This window comes from Anastrepha ludens, chromosome 3 (genome assembly GCF_028408465.1).
Source record: "Anastrepha ludens isolate Willacy chromosome 3, idAnaLude1.1, whole genome shotgun sequence".
NCBI lineage: Eukaryota > Metazoa > Arthropoda > Insecta > Diptera > Tephritidae > Anastrepha > Anastrepha ludens.
The window spans coordinates 3403293-3423925 of NC_071499.1; the positions used below are offsets into that span (position 1 = coordinate 3403293).

The 20633-nt window shown below is 40.5% G+C and overlaps 1 protein-coding gene across 4 annotated transcripts in view; it reads left to right on the forward strand.

Moving 5' to 3' along the window:
* The window catches only part of LOC128856873 (uncharacterized), a 114571-nt gene that overhangs the window by 43808 nt on the left and 50130 nt on the right, over positions 1 to 20633 (forward strand). Inside the window, exon 1 of one of the 4 annotated variants that reach the window (XM_054092289.1) lies at positions 17441 to 18171. The exons of the other annotated variants lie outside the window; for them this stretch is intronic. Coding sequence (XP_053948264.1) covers positions 17523 to 18171 — 649 coding nt within the window. The 5' untranslated portion in view covers positions 17441 to 17522. Of the gene's footprint in view, positions 1 to 17440; positions 18172 to 20633 lie in introns of those variants that run through there. 4 annotated transcript variants of the gene reach the window in all.

The window sequence follows — 20633 nt, forward strand, 5'->3', positions numbered from 1 at the left end:
CGTGTATTCGAAGATATGCCTCTTGACTCGCTTGGAAGCAGGCTAGTGTTCTAACAAATGTCTACAGGGGTAATTCCTACGGAAACACCCAAACAGAAATTGCTTGCTGCGCATTTTACTGTGCTGTGAAGGTGTTGCAGGGGAGAAATCACGAGACTTTCCGTGATGGCAGTATTTTGGCAGGTCTGGAGCTTTGATCATTGCGAATCGCTGTTACCAGGCGAAAGCTGCTAATTCCTCGCAGTGAATAAGCGAGAAAGGCCGGCGATGGTCTTTGTATGCTATGCAGAATTCAGTTCATCTTGCATGAATTGAATTGAGTGAAAAACTAACCCAAACATGTGATCATTTTTTTTTGTTCAAAAAATTTTAATACTTGAGAACCTATTTTTACTAAACTTATAATAATAAAAAAGACATTTGACTATTTTTGGAGGATTATTTGGTACGAAATGTTAAGGAACAAGGAAAAATGGTAATAAAATATCTCAAAATGCTAAATTTGTTTGAAATTATCACTAGTTATTCATTTAGAATTGGTTCGCAATAAACAAATATTTTTTCACGAACTTACCTGCAAAATTATATTTCATTATTATTTGCGAAAATTGACGTTAACAGTTACTCACTTTTAACTGTTGGTATCAATTCACTTTGCGAAAACAACAACACAAGAGAGGCCAAGCGTTGCCAACTGTTGAAATGAATGTTAGGTTAGGTTAGATTATTAGAAATTGATTGGATTTAGGTTGGCGCACTGCCCCAGGCAAGAAAGGAGCGCCCAGTGACCTTAGTCGTCTAGCTACCAAATCCGGACATTTACAGAGAAAATGCTCTATAGTCTCCTTCTCTGAAAAAAAGCTAGGGTGGGGACCAGCTTCTGCAATGGGGGTTAAATGGTAACCCTAGCTTTTCCCCGTTTGTGCCGATCGTTCTGCGACCGGTAAAAACGGCTACGAGTTTGGAAATTGAATGGCGAGGAGCCCAAAGGACTTTCTGAGTCCTTCGAATATCGTATTGGGGCCAAAGGGTTTTCGAAATAGCACATGAAGAAATGGAGCTCCATCTTTTCTGGGCTCTTCTGAGAAATAATTTGTTCAGTTCTCCTTTAACAACTGTCAGAGGGATGCCGATGAGCGGGTAGGAGGTCTCTGAGGCCAGTCAGTCCCCTTCCTGGTGGGCTCATCCGCAATTTCATTTCCCTCTATGTTCCTATATCCTGGAACCCAGATCAGAGAAATGTTACCTGCACACCCAAGAGATTTGATCTGCTCCTTACAGGAGTTTACATATTTCGTTCTGCACCATGGCGTCGTCAGAGCCTTAATATAATAATCGTTAGTATATTCAATTCGAACCTGAAATTGTGTAATAAAGCTGCAGGTTCCTCACTGCTTACCTTTTGCTGGCATTCGTCTTTTACTGACTCCGGATATTACCGCTTAATTACAAATTCAATCTATTTACTCAGTACTCAGTTATTTCTAAATTCTATAAATATTTCAATGCAAAGTTCATTCCTTACAGTTGACACAACTTGCCACTTTTCTCTCTCTAGAGATAATTTGCAAGTATTTAATTTTTGTGTGTTTCTATTTGCTGTACCAATTCATTAGGCCCTGCCAGGGCGGTGTAGTCACCGATCGACATTGGCTTTTTTATATTTTATTTGTTTTTTTTGCATACTGATTTTATTTAGACGCTCGACAACACCGCTATAATTAGTCCGTTACGCCATAAATCAGCTTAGTGCAATAAAAAAAACAAATTAAAGGTCAAGTATCTAAAAGTTTTATTCGACATAGTGCAGTGCATTTACAAAGCACGCAACTGTAATTCGCACTTATCTCACCAGAGTCCACTTCCGCCCTTCATTCTGTGTTCCACGAAATAATCAAATAGCGTCAACAATTCGCTAAACGTCATATGAAAGTCAATGATGGTGACAAAGCATATTTCCGAAGAAAAACAAGTGCTGTTATGTGCATCAGTTGGAGTCTAATTGTGTTGTCTCGTAAATATCCATGACTTTTGACCCCATTCGACTAGGCTGTATTGGCCCCTCACCCATGGATGTGTACAAGCACTCGCTTGGTGCAAGTGCGATTTGTCGTGCATCGAATTTGAAGGCTTCCATTAGCGGCACCGCGAAGATGTCATCGAGCGCGGAAGAGATGTGAGCGAGCTGCTGACACTGAAGTTGCAGTTGGAACGCGCCAGGTTAACGTGACATGACCAAATTCCATTTTGACTAAGGCATTCGAGCAAATTTCCGCATAATTCGACAATTTTGAGAAATTTCGGGCAGTGAAAACACTCTTCCTCTTGGAGAGGCACACATTTGTGTCTGTATCTTTGCGCATATGTATTGGTGTGCAAATATGTGTTCACTCACTGAACTGTATTTTGTGTGAAAACCTAAATTTCGTTGGTGATTAGTGTAATAGGACTATGAATAAGTTCGTGCGGTTTTTTTCGAAATTTGAAACTTTATTGACGTAAAATGGTTACAAATTTAATATTCAAAATATTGTCCATCGCTTACTACTACTTTTTCCCATCTTTCTGGCAATTCACGGATTCCCTTTGTGAAAAATTCGGTCGGTTTTGCCGCAATCCACGAATCGATCCATTTTTTGACTTCATCGTAATTACGGAAGTGCTGGTCAGCCAGGCCATGTTGCATCGATCGGAAGAGATAGTAATCGGATGGCGCAAGGTCTGGACTATACGGCGGGTGGGGTAGGACATCCCATTTGAGCGTTTCTAAGTATGTTTTGACCACTTGTGCAACATGTGGCCGAGCATTGTCATGTTGCAAAATAACTTTGTCGTGTCTATCGGCGTATTGCGGCCGTTTTTCTCGCAGTGCTCGGCTCAAACGCATCAATTGTCGTCGGTAGACATCCCCCGTAATCGTTTCATTCGGTTTCAGTAGCTCATAATACACAACACCCAGCTGGTCCCACCAGATACACAGCATAACCTTCAGGCCATGAATATTCTGCGCCGACGTCGATGTTGAAGCATGGCCAGGGTATCCATACGTTGCCCGACGTTTTGGATTGTCGTAATGGACCCACTTTTCATCGCCAGTCACAATTCGATGCAAAAAACCCTTTCTTTTGTGCCGTTGAAGCAGTTGTTCGCATGCCATAAAACGGCGTTCAACGTCTCTTGGCTTCAATTCATACGGCACCCAATGGCCTACCTTTCGGATCATTCCCATGGCTTTTAAACGTTTGGAAATGGTTGATTGATCAACTCCCAAAGTTTTTGCAACCTCTTCTTGCGTTTGAGCCGGATCTTGATCGAGCAATTCCTCCAATTCGGTATCCATGAACTTTGGCGGCGCACCCTCGCGTTCTTCGTCTTCCAAGCCAAAATCACCACTTTTAAAGCGTGCAAACCACTTCTGGCACGTTCGCTCAGATAGAGCATGCTCACCATAAACTTCCACCAAGATACGATGACTTTCGGCTGCTTTTTTCTTCATATTAAAATAATGAAAAAGAATTCCCCGCAAAAACACATTATTTGGCACGAAATTCGACATTTTCAAGTGTGGTAAAAATATTGTTGTTTACGCTTCAAATAAAAAACTTATACTGACGTTTGTGCCTTACGACAGTAGCTCTCCAATAAATGTTTGGAAATGTGGATCGATGGAATAATAATCAAGTTACGCCATCTGTTGTAAAACCGCACGAACTTATAAATAGACCTATTAATTGTCACAGCAAAGCGGTTAAACCACCGCTTCCAATGGGCGGCGAATGTCACTGGGCTTGCGGCTAAATATAATCATAAACAAATGCAAAAAAGAAAAACAAAAAAAAAGTTTTGTACATGCAAAGTGCATTTTTCATAAAGTTTTTGCCTTTTTACTGCTGTTGCGGTTGCGACAGATACAATTACAAATTATTTGGTGATCGTGTTGATCATAAAATTGAGCTGCGCTGCGCTCGCTGCAGTATTAGTGGTGTAGCTGTTGGTTTTTCGATGCCAGCAGTTGGCGCTGTTTCGGTTGTGATCGTTGTAGAGGCGTGAGAACGATCACAATTTGCGCCCACGCATTCCATTCTCTGCTGAAGTGGCCGCCACAGCCTCGACGGCTAACCAACTCAACTCTCCGCTGGCGCTCCGTCTCAGTTGCCATTCCGCGATGGCGCATATTTTTCAACTGCGAAATGTCACAGGTTGGTAACCGAAAACATCATTAAAACAACAACAACTAAGCGGTCTGTTTTAATGTAATTGTTGTTGTGCTCTGATTGCAGTGCCCGATAGCGCAGAATTACTTGTTGGCGCGCGAATTAAGTAGGAAGGGAATTGGGAAGGGTAGGCGAGCAGATCGTTGGATGCCTGTCCGAAGTGTAATTTGTTGCAGCGCAGTAGATGTTGATGACGGTGATGCTGTTAACGATGAAGAGGGGCGGCTCAAGGTGGAAGGGAATGATGGCGCTGTGCCCAGCATACATATGCACATACATACATACACTGTACTGCTTTGTGGCTGAGATATTGTGATGCCTTGCTTTATAACATCGTTCACAGATGGATCTCGTATTATTGGCGACATTAGTTCACTGCTGGTTGTTTGCGAAATAGTGAAAGGTGTTGCGAGTTATTTGCATGACGTCCAGCGTTTCCATATTGTTGCACTGACCAACCCAAAATTGAAAGCGATATGGTGTGCGACGGACACGATCACATTTACCCATTCCAGTGCGGCATTTCATGCAACTCGATTCGCCTCTTCAAGTCAGGCGCGCTGCCACCGCAGTCACCGGCATTGTCGGCGTCCACAGCGTCAAGTGTTTCGGGAAAATTGCAACTACCACTAACAAGTGCTGAGCCGAATGACTACGTAGCGCAACCAGCTGCTCAATGGGCGCGTGGAGGGTATGTGGCGAAATAGGAATGAATGCAATCCGATCCGTTCTTCAATACGCTTGGCTAGGCCAGCGTGCAAAGGAGAGGGATTTGAATTTCAGCGTGAAGCATAGATGCAACGCTACGTACGTTGGTGGTGTTTCGTTTTGGAAATTTTGTTGTGTCGTATCATAGAGATGCAGCAACGTCGATAGATACGGAGAAAGCCTTGTTGCGCGACAGTTAGTTGAGCCGCCAGCCGCCAGCCACCACCAGAGCAGAGCGCCCTTTCCTTTCCACTCATTTCCAGACGACTGTGCAAGAGTAATTAATATGCTGACGCGAAGTATTGCCCATTAGTTTGTTGGTAAACTCGTAAATGTATTAGTTGAAAATTTTATTATTCAAGTATTTAAACGGTGTGGTGATGTTGGTGTATCATAAATTTGCTTTTAGTTTTGTGCGAATTTGTAATCTAGTACGCCAGTAAATGAGCGTTTCCGGCAACAATTAATAGGATATTTACATATGGATGTGTGTATGTTGTACGTGCATAAAAATTTGATTCCGAATTGGAGGTGTTAAAAGGTAATGGGGGGCGGTGACGTCACTAGCGCCAATGTATGCCATCTTTTACTGGGACTAAAAATACAGTCACGGGTCTTATATGGAGACTTTCCTTGTCATTTACAATTAAGGCTCACCAAATGGGCAGTAGCTCTTTAGCGTTAAACGATTTGCGGTTGTTATCTCGAATGCAGATGTCATTGGTAGGTGATGTAATGCAGAATTTTAACTTTGTTTAAAATTCGCAAATATGCCTTAAGCGAAAATCTATCGATTTATATAAAGGGTGATCAATTTAGAGGTAACGGATTTTAAATTGAAATGAAACAACGAAAATTCAAATTGATTTGTCAATCTTTATTTTTTATTTTTTGGTGTAGAACTATTCATGAGATTTATTGTTTAAAGATAATCGTTTTCGAATCTTGGCCCCAACTGCGCCGCAGCACCGTAATGCGACCATCCGTAAACACCAATTTTGAATGACTCGCTGGAGGACTTCCGTCGGTATCTGGTGAATAACTAAAATGTTGGTTTCGAAGATGGTTTATCCACAAAGCATTTAGACTTTACATACCCCCACAAATAAAAGCCCAAAGGTCTGATATCACACGATCTTGGTGGCCAATCCACTAGTCCCAGACGAGAGATAAATTGCGCACCGAAACGATGACGTAGTAAAGTCGCAAAGATTTCTTTGGTTTGGAGACGTCACACATGAGCAGTGAAAGAACGCGTAAAAAAGTTTTCGAAGTGAAACAAGAAGGAGCTAGAAGATAAGATATACAAGATATAGATATACAAAACGTAGAAGATGATGAAAATCCCACGACATAGAGCGACAGCGCAATGTAGAGATAAAGGGTAGCTATTGTACTCCGGACTATAATGCCAATATTAGTGAGTAAATTGGCGGGGTAGCTCTGGAGCTGTTTTGAAAAAGTGGTAGAATGTTGCTTTATTTTTTGTTACCCTAAAAACGTTCGGCTTAGTTCCATCATTAAAAACCCAGGTAAAATGTGCGAGTGGGCTGACCCAAAGCTTCAACGTTAATGTAAGCGTACATCAAGGTTTCGCTCTTCTCTTTAATCTGGTGATGAACTTCCTTACGCGTGAAATCCAAGGCAACTTCCCTTGAACATTGCTGTATGCTGACGATGTAGCCCTTCTCGCAACATCCTTGATTCGAATGGGCTAAGAGTAAGCCACCCAAAGACCGAAGCAATCGAGTTTCATTTTGCCGAATTGTGAGAGTTGATAGCTATAAATCCTTGGGCTCGCATATTAGCGAAGATGACACCTTCGAACGAGAAATTGCTCACCGAATTCAATGTGGATGGCAAAGCGGAGAGCAGCCTCCATGTGTCATGTGCGACAAGAAAATTTCACAAAAATTAAAAAGTTAAACCTATAAAACATAATCAGGTCGACATTGACAAATGCATCCGAGTGCTGAACTGTACCACGTAAACTAGAGCAGAATCTGTACGCGGCAGAAATGTGGATGCAGAGGTGGGCCAGCGGCGTTACACTGCTGGAAAAGTTTCAAAACACCTTTATTCTTGGTAGCAATAAAGTTTCTGCAATCAGCACTAAGCTCCAGGAAAACCACCTACGCTCGTACGGTCATGTAATGAGAACACCAGAGTTGTTGCTGATGGAGGTAGCGGAAGAAGGGCCAGGCAGACCACCAAAAAAACACCATTGAAAACAACATGCGATGTAGAATCGTTAGCGAAGAGACGACTCAGGACCGAGTGACCTGGAGACTTCGCACAAGAAAAGCCGACCCGAAATGGGATAAGGCTAGGTTAAAGAAGAGGATTGGACCGAAATTTAATTAAATTGGGCGAAGTCTGGTGCGGTTCGATTCCGGCTTCAAAAAGAGATATTCGGATATTTCTATAAAAAGTTCTAAGCAAGATCTGCTTAAAAATTGTGATCAGATTAAGTCGACTCGTAATTGACAAAGCATCAAACAACATGAAAATAAAGTTGATGTGGTTTTCAGCAGCCTCACTTATCTTACGCAGTATAGAAATCGATAAAATTCAGAAATATTTCGACATTTGCGTATGCCATCGCACATCAAAGAGTTGAATTTAAAATGACTCATATATCCCACAAATGCACAAATCGATGCGGCATAAACTAATAAAAAACATGTTTTGTATGCCCCCCAATAGGCCACAACCATTTAACTCTCAAAAATCTTGTGCATTCCGGTTCTAAACCAATTTGTCGCCTCTGCAAAATCTCACTTCTCACAATTGACCTTCTAAGAAAACATACATTTTGCTTGCACCAAATGAATCATATCTTGAACTTCTAATATATTAAAATCTCCCCATTGCTTCAAGTATTTAATGAGTGAGCCAATCACCCTTAGATAGTGTTCCAAGTAGTTTGTGCCTTTATATTGTGCCGCAATTTCACCCAATCATCTTACGTCAATATTTTCGAAGGAACTAGGACCTGAAAGCAATAAAAGAAGAGGCTACGTATTTAGATACATGCATGCATAACATCAACTACTATAAATATACCTATTCTCGGGTGGCCAGGGGGTCATTAAGGCACCTTTTTGGTCTAGAGACGTGAAAATTGAAGAAAAACAATCGGTATCAATTGAAAATCGTTTTTATTCATTATTAGATCAATTCTTTTCTTCCAAAAAAAAATTTATTTTTTATGACAATAATAAAAAAATTGCTTCCCTTGACGTAACACATGCCAAAGGCGTAACTGATTGGGCTGCTCAGGTACATCTGAAAAAAAAATTCGGTCGATTATTCATCACGACATATGTCGCAATGGTGGGTAGCAGATTTACCAAAAAAATAAATGTGTTCTAGATATTTTATCTGCTTATTGGAAAAACAAAAAAAAGAATTTTTTTCACGTTCTCGCTCTTAAAAAAAAATAGAAACATTTATATTATTATAAAATTGTAGTTTTGCTACCCGCGATAGCCAAAATTCTACTCAAGAACATATTAAAAATTGAAATCAATCGGTTCAGTGCTTTTTGAGAAATTATTAACGCCAACTCCGGCAAAATAGTTTCGAGAGACACAGGGTTAACGCACTTATATATATCTGGGCGTCGTACTCCAAATCGGTCTCGTTTTAAAGGACTGTAACATCTAAACTACAACAAATATTAATATAAAAATTTGCAAGTATATTTTTGAAAGTATAAACTATCTTAACATGAAAAAAAATCGATTTTTTCGAAGTTCTAGACCAGAAAGGTGCCATAATCAATGTATGCGGTTATACTACGATCAAAGGTTGCAATCCCGGGCAGCCCTAAATGAGATTAGTGCCATATTCAAGGGCAGCCTTATTTGGGTTCCGGAGCACATAGTCATTGAGGGAAATTGTAAAGCCGATGAAATAGACAGGAAAGGCATCACTCTTGAACTGCTCAGGGATAGAAGTACCATTGGGATACCTATGGCCACGAGAAAGTTAATAATTAAGAATAATATTATCCAAGAGGCCAATAGGGCACGGAGAGATGAAGTCACATGCATAACAGCTGGGCTACTATGGCCGCAAGTAAATCAGAAAAACACAAAGGAACTGCTTAGCCTTTCAAGAGAGGCTTGTGTAACCGGTCATTGGGTATGTGGCAGGCATTTCTTTAGAATAGGAATTTTCTCCCGTGAATATTGTAGAAGTTGTAGAGATGAGGAAGGGGAAGAAACAGTTTAGCTCTGCCTTTGCAATTGTCCAGCCTTAGCTAAACTCGGAGAAAGTTTTCTAGGTTCATATTTTTTCAATTCTCTTACGGAACTGGCTGGCGTAGAGATGGAACCAATCCTGCGCCTCATAAGAGCCACAAAATGGTTCCACGAAAGAAATAATCGCAGAGTGGCATCACAACGGACCTGTAAGGTCTAAGTGAGTTGGTCGTACAGACCGACTACCATTATAACCTTACCCGGCCTTCACCTAATCACTTTTCGTTGAATAAATACCAGAGTTTCTAAACTTAAATAAAAACATCATGAATCCTTTGAATATCATTGATTCGATCCGCCTGTAGTTAGAGCAATCGACTCTTTACTGTAAGCAGTACAGCCCAGCAGGCAGTAATGCTACATTATTTCATTTGAATTTAATTGCTTTGTGTCCAACAACTCCGCCTGCAACACCGTGGCCTCCACCGGCCATACTCGTCAACACATTCACCGTAATTGCTTACACCATAGATCCGCCATCACCACCCCGATCGTCTACAATATATAATACATACATACATACACACATCAGTCGCAGCCGCTTCGTTCAACGCTACCAGTGGAGCTGTGTGTCTTTTTATTGCTGTTGTTGTTGTTGAACTTTTTCGTATTTTTTCTGCTGCATAAATTTGCGCATTTTTAGAAAGGTAGTTTTGCGATTTTTTACGCGCTTTTACGAGATTGTCTGCATGAGTGTCTCTAAGAGGTGTCCAAATTTTTCTTTCATTTTATTTTTCATCTTGGCTTCGCTGGCGCACCGAAATAGCATTAGTTGAAACAATAAGCCGGCCGCTGTTGTTGCCTTTTATTTGCTGACTTTGTCGGCTGGTGTTGTACTCATATTGTATGGGCACATTCAAGGTGTTCACCTGTTTTGCCGTTCTTTTTGTTTTGCTGAATGCATTGCAGGTTGATGTTTTGACGGTTTTTAATTTCGAATTTATGCAAATTCGCACAAAATATGATGATTTGCACTGCGCTGCTCTCCGCTTTACTCCGCTCCATATTTTGTATGAGGTACGACTGCACCATGTTGGGTAGTGATCGAGTCCGTTGACGCTCAGGTGCGCTGTATGTAGTTGACTGGCCTTGCGGAGAGTGGGGGGTGCCAGCTTATTTGAGCTGTCATTTGGCAGTTGCTTGTTCGTTTGTTTGTTTGCGCGACTGTCGCGTAACAATTTTTTATTGTTCGATAAAAGTGACGAGCAATCGAGTTTGTTGTTGTTGTTTGCACAGCGGTACCAGCAACTTGCGTTCGCTTGTTCGGGGCAGGTGAGTGTAGGAGGCGGTGACCACCAGTAGCTGTTTTGCTAGCATCAGGCGCCCGTGCAGAAGTAGGCACATACACATATGTATGCACTCGTGTATGTGTGTATGTACGTGCGTTGTGTGCACCGCATGTTTGGTCTTTGGATGGTTGTTTTACGATGACAGCGAGTCTCTTTCACCAACTCAGTAGCAACGGTGCTCCATGGCAGTTGCCGTCATCGTGTCTATCAATGATATCCGCAGTAAATAAAGGAATCGACGATTGGGATTGTTAAGCCGTGAAACAGGCGTTGTTTTTTCGAATGCAGTTCGTGGATATGCAATTGATATTATGACTGCAAATTCAAACTTTGGAAATCACAGGAAAATTATTTAACAAAGGCCGATCGGCGGGTCACTTGTTTGCAGCAGTCGTTCTCACTTTGCTGTCTTTTTATTTCCCAATTACTGATGTCACGATATTAACCCAGCAGGTACTACCAATGCCAAACTACCCACCAACCATAAAAAACGACCAAAACCAAAACCAAAAGTTATATCAAACCAAGTGGATGTTAGTTAATGAAGTGGTAATTGCAACCGGGTCGGTGTGTGTGCGCGTATACGTGTTTGTTTGGCGGTAAGCGCATTCTTATTGCACAATTGGCCAACTAGCCAATTGCTAATCAGCCACTGACCGCCAATTACTGCAGTCAAGATCACCATCAGTCAACTACTGAACGCCCTAAATCTGCTTCAACATGCAACATTCAAAAGGTAGCAAGTTTGCGTTGTTTGTGCAACTTACTTGTCATTACAATAAATGCAATTACATTTTCAATATAAATCAAATCGCAGCAAATTGCACAATATAGATTTTTATGTTATTGTTGTAGTAAATATAATGGAGCGAAGAGTAATAGATAAAATAATTATCCTATCGGTTTTGGAAGCTCACCGCCGCTTCTAATACTCTTTCCATTTTTGGGGCAATTGGAGGTTCCAGTCTATAAGTTTGAAATTAGACCAGCTCTATATAATTTATAATAAGATGTATAAGAGATTCCCTATACAAGGAAGCCAAAATGACTTTACTACTGTTTCTTCTTCTTCTTCTTGATTGGCGCGATAACCGCGAATTCAGCCGAGTTTCACAAAGCGCGGCAGTCGTTTCTTTCTCGTGCTAACGGGTGCCAATTGGACACACCAAGTGAAATCAAGTCCTTCTCCACCTAATCTTTCCAACGCAGAGGAGACCTTCCTCTTCCTCTGCTACCACCAGCTGGTACCGCAACGAATACTTTCTATGGCGCAGCTAATTGTTCCATTGTCTGCGATACTCGCCGTCGCCAACGTGCAAAGGTCCAAAAATCTTCCGCAAAATATTTCTCTCAAATACTCCAAGTGACGTTTCATCGGATGTTGTCATAATCCAAGCTTCTGCGCCATACGTTAGGACGGGCATGATTAACGCCTTATAGACTGTTAGTTTTGTTCGTCGAGAGAGGACTTTACTACTCAATTGCCTGCTTAGTCCAAAGTAGCACTTGTTGGCCAGAGAGATCCTCCGTTGGACTGAGAAGGCTGACGTTATTATTGGTGTTAATGCTGGTTCCTAAATAAACGAAGTCTCTTACAGCCTCGAAATCATAACTGTCAACAGTGACGTAGGTGTCCGTACGCGAGTGTGCCTACTAATTGTTTGATGACAGGAGGTACTTCCTTTTGTTTCATATGCTTTGCTTCTTTATCCAGTTCGGAAAAGCCAGAACTAACAACGTGGTGTGTTTACATATATCCCATAATGTTAATATCGTCCGCTACAGCAGCTCTTATAAAGAAATTTTGCTAGTGATTCAAAATATAGAAACGCTCCCCAGGTTCACAGTGAGGTCAGTTAGCATTGGCCGTCGTGATGTAATGGTTATATACGATATTCAGGGAGGATACCCTGACATCTGCAGGCACTTCTCTATTGACAAAGGCTCTCATAAAGAAAAAAAGTGCACATGATTACTTTGTATGCATATTACTTCCTCTCGAATGTTCTTGTTCATACCTTGGGCATACCTATCTGCAGTCCTTGACTAACTTCTGCCATAACGAAGCTAGTTTTCAAAAAACTCGTCGTCTGGCAGCACTAAACTATGAAGCTTGAATTGTTTCTGCGCGTAAGAAATAGCAACACCAAACGACATAACCACTTTGCCACGCCTTATCAACATTTAATGCAAAACTCGGTGTGTCCACTGTGCGCTGGCGTGTTAATGTGCACAGCTGCACATTGCCTTATGTCGCACATCCTAAGGCTAATATGTACATGAGAATGCCATTAGGCGCCGAGCTCTGTTCAGCGAATTGTAGGTATTCACTGCGCTCAGGCAGCGATAAATTTCAAAGACCCCTAAGCTGGATTTGCCTGTTTGGCTGCTTAGCCACCTTCGCCACTGACTGTATTCGATATCTAATTGCATTGGATTTGTGTCGATTAGAGCCGTTGAATCGAGTCTACTATAAAAATTCTTAATTACTTCTAATTTATTTAGCTTCAATTGATACCCACCCAACAGCTTAAAGTGCATACGGAAGTTGTATTGAAGGGTGACTCTATGGAATTCGTATTTCATTTGGAATTCTTTTATTGCTCTTGAAGGAGTTGCAGGTATTTATTTTTATTTTATTTATATTTATTTATTTAGTCTATGAAAATAAGCTTCTTAGAGACTAATTACAACGAAAAGTAGAATAACTATTGAACACGATTTAAATATCTAATAAATAGGATATAAAGTGAACGAAAACACTTTTCGGAGAAGAATTATTAAATAAAATTAATAAAGCAATGAGCAGTCAATACTGCCATTGTTGATGTTATAAAAAATGAATGCGAGAGGACTGATCTTCTTATTCCAAAGGCTTTAGATTAATCAGAAGCAACCGAGATTTATGGTAGGAATTGGTTCAACAAAGCTCAATGACGTGAAACGAATTTAAGGATTGGTTTTTTGGATTTTATGTAGATTTTATGACTCGGTCTCCATATTCCGAATTGGATCGCACAAAAGACATATATAGAGATATAAGAGTGTAAGGGCCAGTGAATTAGGAACATTTTCGCCTCACGAATCCTAAGCCCGAGTAAACTTTCGAAATAGAGATGAGGAAAAAATCGAGTCGATACAAAACCTGCTCTGTGAATATCCTGCACTTCAAAGAAGCCGTGTCAAATATCTTGGCGATTATTTCTTTGAAGACCTGGGAAATTTCCAAAATGTCTCACTGGAGTGAATAGTTACCTTTTCAAAAAGATCTAAATGGTTTATGCAACTTAGTTAGGGAGAGAAAATCAAACGCAGGTGCCACAATGGGACTTAGGGCCACTGAGTGTTTTGACTTAGACAAGCAACCTGGCTAACCTAATCTAACCTAGGAGAAATGTTGTAAGACGTCGGCAAGACATTGTGAGTTTTCGAATATGTGGCTTTAAAGCACTTGTTGATGTTTAAAGAAAGTCAATGTCATTTTGACGTTTCAAGTGCGTCATCTGGTTTCGAAATTTTGAATCTTACTTTACGTCTTTCAAAATGTATTTATGCATCCTGCACAATTTGTTTTTCCACTGATTTTTTCGTGCATCACCAGCACAATCTCAGTTTTTGCCGATCTTTGTCGACTGTCACATCCCCTGTTACGTCAGCAATTCAGCTGATTTCTTCAAAACAGTTGGGAGCCGGTTAACGGTCTGATGTTGGTCACACTTTCTATAACCTCTCCATCGTGGTGCCACCGATAATGTGAAGAATATAAACCTGAACGTAGATAGTAGAATTAATGGTACATTGCCTGACTATAGTGACGTCAGAATGCATACACGCACAGAGTGCAGCAACAATGAAACAAGAAAACATTTAAAATGCATATCCCTGTCATCAACAAACAGCGCAGCAGCAACTCGGCGTTATAATGCAGCAGTAGATGGCAATCTGAATGCCGATTAATGTCTTAATAAAGCTTAGAGTAGGAAAAAACATCAGTCCCGAAATCCTCTAGCTGTTGCCAATAATTGCTACTTTGGACCGAGTGGAGAGAGGATAGTTAAAACACGCTTTATAAGTCACTTATTGTGGTTATAATATTGTAAGGTGCAGAAGGAAAAATGTTGATGTCAGGTTAGAAACAGCCGTCCGGAAGAATTATGAGAACCAGTGCCATCGCACGCTCTTATTACTCAACTAAAATCACTAAGGTGGTTAAAATGAAGGAAAGCACGAAGCCTAAACCAGTCGAAGCTAAATTCGCCACACTGTTATTTTTAGTTTGTTTCGCATGTGGGAAGAAGCGAAAGTGGCTAATTATAGGGTGTCGTTTGCTGCGAGCACTCAGTATAAAAAATAAAAATAAAAAAATAGCTTGATTTATTAAATTTTTTATCTTACACTTTCCCACACAATTTGAGTTAATGAGAAACTGGCAGAAATTGCTAATGCCTTGATGAAACCTGCTTGCGAGGGTTTTCCAAAACGGAAGTTCAATACTCAATTCTGCTATGCTTTAATTTTCTGTACTTCGCTTCTGTTTAAGACGTCTCGAATTTCAATCAATACACAAATAATTACCTCAACAACAAAAAACCAACTGAAAAAGTTGATAAACAAGAGCATCAAACGCAGGAAAGTGTGAAGTAAGCTTCTCATACAAGAAATACACACACACACACACCTATACGTACTTGTAAGGAACATTCATATGCACACTGCACATATGGCACTGAAAGAATAATCTTTACTTAACTTGATAATAAAAGAAAAATAGAATAAAGCCATGTTTATTTACGAGCTGAGGTGCATTCGAATTTCCGTCACCTCGCAGCAATGTCCGCTGGTAATACAAATGCAACTCAGTCTTATGTATGCTAACAATCTTCAAGGAGAAGAGTCGGCAAGAAATGATTTTGCCAGACTAACAGTCGATATTTGAAGTCGAGGCTACTGACTGAAGTGCAAACAATGTTAACACGCCGGCATATCCTATTGCAATGAATTCTTCAGTTATGTGGATCGTGAGTGGAATATGGATTTGAAGTTGGGCAAGTAATATACCATTTTCCTGTGCAGGAGCGCAGAGAGCAACAGAGTGTGCGCAGTTGTCTGCACCGCGTCGCAGTTCCCTGCTGCGCCTCGGTGCAGTTGAGAGCCGGCGCAACAAATGCACCTTCGTCGCTGATAAGACGACGCAGCCACGACTCTGCTGACGTATACAGCGCTGCTTTGACTGCGAATTAATTTTTTGGTGATTCGCTGCATTGTTGCTATCATTGCGGACAACAATTAATCGTCGGGCAAAGTTCACAGACACAGCTTCATAGTTGCATTGTGAGCATAGCAATTTGATAACCTAACAACAGTTGAGCCGACAGTCATACAGCCGACAGAATAGAATAGAATGAACGAACTATCAGCGAGAGTGATTGCTGACTACCGGTTCCATAGTGTTGTGAAGCTAGTAGAGTTCGTTCATCACTGTCAACGTAAACGAAAGCAGCAATCAACGTGGCAGCAACACGTTTGAGCCCCGGTTGCTGCTTCATTGCTCCGTGACTATGTTGCTCTGCTGCTGCTGGTTGCTGGTTGCTGGCAAGTGGTTTTGCAGTGGCTGGGTATACTCGAGTCGATCGCTGCGTCAGCTCATTCAGTCGTTGACTGGACGTGCTGCCGATTACAACGTGTCTTGATCGTGTTTCGCCGTTTTGAGTATTGAGTTTTGCTTTTTAGAGTTCTTCATTCTTTCTCAGTGTTGATTTTAAGAGTACGTCGATTGTGATTATATACCTATATGTATTTATGTACATATTTTTTTATTATTGCGCTTTTGTGAAACATACTAGCGCATTCGGCAAACCAGTTCGCCTCTACTTCAGGTGGACGGACGGATATACATTGGGAAACGAGGAGTCGGTGCAGCTGTGAGTGAATGTTTGAATCGCGAAGCGCGTCGAAAGAAAGAATTTCTGTTATGCTCGGCATTGTTGTTGTTGCTATTGTTGTTGGTGGTGGTGTTTTGCTTGAATGATGGTGTGGTTGAAATTTTGTTGTTGTGCACTTAGCATTCCTGTGCAATGAATACAAAAACAAAATCAACTATTTTAGAAGTGAATCGACAAATATGACAATTAGAACAACTGCGGAAATGAGAATAAAAAGCAAACCCAAATTAGAGTTCGAAGAATTTTTTTAGGCTATCGTAACCGTTTTGGTAGCAGGTAGAGAGATGGGTTTGTGCGGTATTTCACTATTCTTGTTGCTGTGTTGGTGTGTATTGCCTTCTTGTTCTGTGTTAAATATATATAAAAACCTGATGTAACAAGAAAGGCAAGTAAAACAGAAACTGAAACAGCAACCAACAACAAAATCAACATAGAATGCAATAAAAAGTGAACTGCAGTTGATTAAAATCCAGCTGGAAGCTGCATTGTTCTCGTTCTTGTTCTCTGTAAGTTCGTTCTCTTCCCTGCATCCGTCTAGTGGTCGCGGTGCTTTGAATAACTATCTGTTGGCTGTTGCAAGCCATTCGAGCGATTCTTTCAGCCTTCAAGGCAAACGAGCAGTGCGTTGACTTGGATCTCGCGTCTTCTATCTCGGATCTATATTGGATTCTTGTTTGCTGCAGTCGCTTTGCTGCCGTACTTTAATTCTTTACCTGTCTGCCATTTCCACATTTGCAACGCCGCAAGTACCGCATCGTCTCCTTGCCCTTGCAGTGCATTCGCGTCCTTTCTATGAATCGCAGGCAGTATTTACGCTGCAGTAAAACCAGATACACTTAAAGTGTAACTAAAATAATTTCTTGCACGCATCTTAGAGTTGATTGCCATTCACCGAAAGCAGCAGCAACAGTAACATTTTTGCTATCAAAACGTAAAGATTTTTTGAAATTTTTCTCCTAGTGTAATTTGTGATTGATATTTGAAATTAACAGCAAAATCAGTGAAGAAGGTTTACTAAACCAACGCGCGCCAATATCGGCCAAAAAAATATGAACAGTCTTTGTCTGGTTGTGCCCGTTTACATTAAGCAAAGACAAAAAAATGAGTGAATATAAATGTGTTGAGCGCGCAGCTTGTAAAGCGGCTGCGCGCATCCCCTCCAGCGATAAGCCAAGCAAACCATTTTGCTCGCTGGCCTATCTGGCCAAGTCCACTGTCGCCATAAATAGCAGCAGCGATATTAGAATTGTAAAAGGCCCCAGCCACAAAAGCTTTGTCGCCTCACCGAACTCACCGAATGTGGCGGCCACAGCGAAAGTGAATGAGCGTGGCTCGCCTGGGTTGCCGACTGGCGCTGCGACAGCAGTAAACGGCCATGAAGACAACAATGGGCAGCTTAAAGAAGCGACGTTGTCAAGTGCAGCCAGCGGACAGGCCAAGGACAACGTGCAAGTGGAGCTGAATAAGAACGAAGAACACGTACGCAGTGTAACCGATGTTTTTGGTGTAATCAACGAAGAGGACAGCAAGCCCGCCACTGATCAGGTAGATGGCGTCGATGTGCGACGTCCGTGGGAGCTTTGCGCCCATAACGGCTATGTGCGACGCATTCCCCCTGCGCTAATGACACCCGCGAATACACAAAACGGCTTTCAGCACGGCTCGAATGGCTTGCCATCACTGGCGAAATCGAGTAGCTTGGACTGCTGGGACTATACCATCGAACTGGAATGCCTTAGCGGACCAGAAGGTTAGTAGATGATCTTGAAAATGTGTATGCAACTGTATGCAATTTAGGTTGTAAGCAACCGTTTGCTTACATACATTAAAGTTATTAATAGCCTATACCGCTTATGAATTAGTCAGATCATGTCGCGCTCTTCTTTCGGCCGATTTTCACTTTGTTGTCACATGTGGATTTATATGCAGCTGACATTCGTAGTTTTTTAGCCTATGCTTTTGTATTCTTTAACGAAATTCGTTACGAATGTGGGCCTGTCTGACATGAGCCTTGTTTGTAGCGGTACAATTTATTTTTCTCTCATTGCTGCTCAATAATGTCGAAAACGCATAGAAAGTGAGCTACGCACCCACATCAACAATCTCACGTACAAAACTTGTACACTTTTCGTATTTGTTGTTTTTAGTAATTAGAAACTCCCGGCAATGGGTCGTAGTAATTACCATAAATCGTCTTCGATTCACAATGCGTTAGTAAGTGGCGTCAAGATTAAGCAACACCAATTTATTTATACCCATTTTATGAGATATAAGGCCTCTTCGATTCGCCAAGCATTAGCAAGTGGCGAACAGATAAAGTAACTGCCATAGATAAACATAAATGATGATATAGGTGGAAAGGGACTGCCAAATACATTTGTTTGGAAGCATTTAATGAGTATTAGTCATAAAACTTGTTTAAAGAGCGTCTAAAAGAGAGCTGGAAGCATTGAATATACCAATTTTATGAGTTACTCGCTTGAGCCGAATCTTTATCGATAACTTTGTGGCATAAGCAAAATTTTCTTCAAGTGACCAGAGCCCAGAGATAGCGAGCAGAGAAGTGACGAATAGAAGACGCCTATCCATACTCGTTTGAGAGGATTCTTGCTCGATAACTTTGTTGTTGCTTTCACAAATTTGCATACTTTTTGTTAAACGAACAAAGCCCAAAAATGGCGAGCAGAGAGAAATGTCAAAACGAATACGCCCTTAAATTCTGTATTTTGTAATTCGATGAAGAAGTTTTTGTGTGCATCTGTCATATTCATTGCATAAACATTTATGAGTTGTTCATCCACGGAGAACAATTCAACATGTCCGCTTGTCTTTTTTTATTTGAAAACGAAAGCATTGGGTAACATTTAAAATACAATTATGACAATACTAAAGAGCAGCAGATAGGAAGTTAAAAAAAACAATGCGGTCAGTTATGAATTGAATATGCGTATACTAATTAAGTTATTCAATGTGGGCAACTCGGGTCGAACATTGTTAACTGGTGCTCCAGTTTCTCAGGATTTTTATGAAGTGGATAGATTGACAGCTGGGAGCATGTTGCAAACACTCCACTATTTTGCCGCCATAAATATACGAGCATGAAATATTTAAATATTGGACTTTGTAATGGGAGTGGCATTATGCTTCGTTTTATTATACATTTCAACAAAATTAAGTTATTTTAATTATCATAATTAAAAACATGGGAATATTTTCATTTTGAATTATTGCCTCATTGAATTTGTTGTAGTGAACATACATCTGAATGAATTCATGAATAATTAATGTGATGTGAAGTGCAAGCATTGTGTACCCCAATCGCCCCCATCAGTGATCTGAGCGACACCTAAGCTGGATAAATAACTTTGTGGGAAGAAACGTATATGAATGTGTGTGCGATTGGCGCCCCGTCTTGCCCCATTATGGGCTGCCCGCAGATACTTCAACAACTCTACTGTACTTTTACTGCGAGAATGTTGTAATATAAGTTGCTTTTCTTTCTACTTTTTCGCTAGCAAAGTTTTAACTCTTTTAATATTTCTCACGGAAATAATTAGCGCTTGAATGGCTAGCGATTTTATGACCCCGTCAAATTTGTTCACTGACAAACCGTTCGATGTGAAAAAAGAAATATTTGCACCCTAAAATTATTATGAAATAAAAATTACTATAAGCCTTGCATTTTCTTTCTCACTGAAAAATTTTCATGCTGATCTACCAGCGCTGGAAATAATGAGTTTAACCCAGTTTTCGGATGGAGGCGCGCTGTATTTTTATCGATTTGTTTAAATGAGTCAAGAAACACAAATATTTAAATATTTTGTTATTTGTATAAGTACATATTTATGCACGTAAACGTACTTAGTTTACTTTGACAAAAAGTCTAAGCTATTTCACATACGAAGTCGTTCATTTGTTCAATATAAAAAAAAACCTAACTACGTTTGCTTATCTGTACACATATTGATTTAAGTAGTTGTTGTTTCTAATTAAGAAACTTATATTTTCGTGAAAAAATATAATATTTAATTTCGATATTTATTTAACTGAATATCAAAGCTAGAATTACGAAAGGTGATTAACCTAAATATTTAAATTAAACCCATCAACTTAGTACTTAACAGTTAAAATGTTTTAAATCGATGTAAGTTATTTTAGCAAAACTTTATAGCCTTTACGACTCCAGCCATATTTCTTAGTTATTCATAGGAC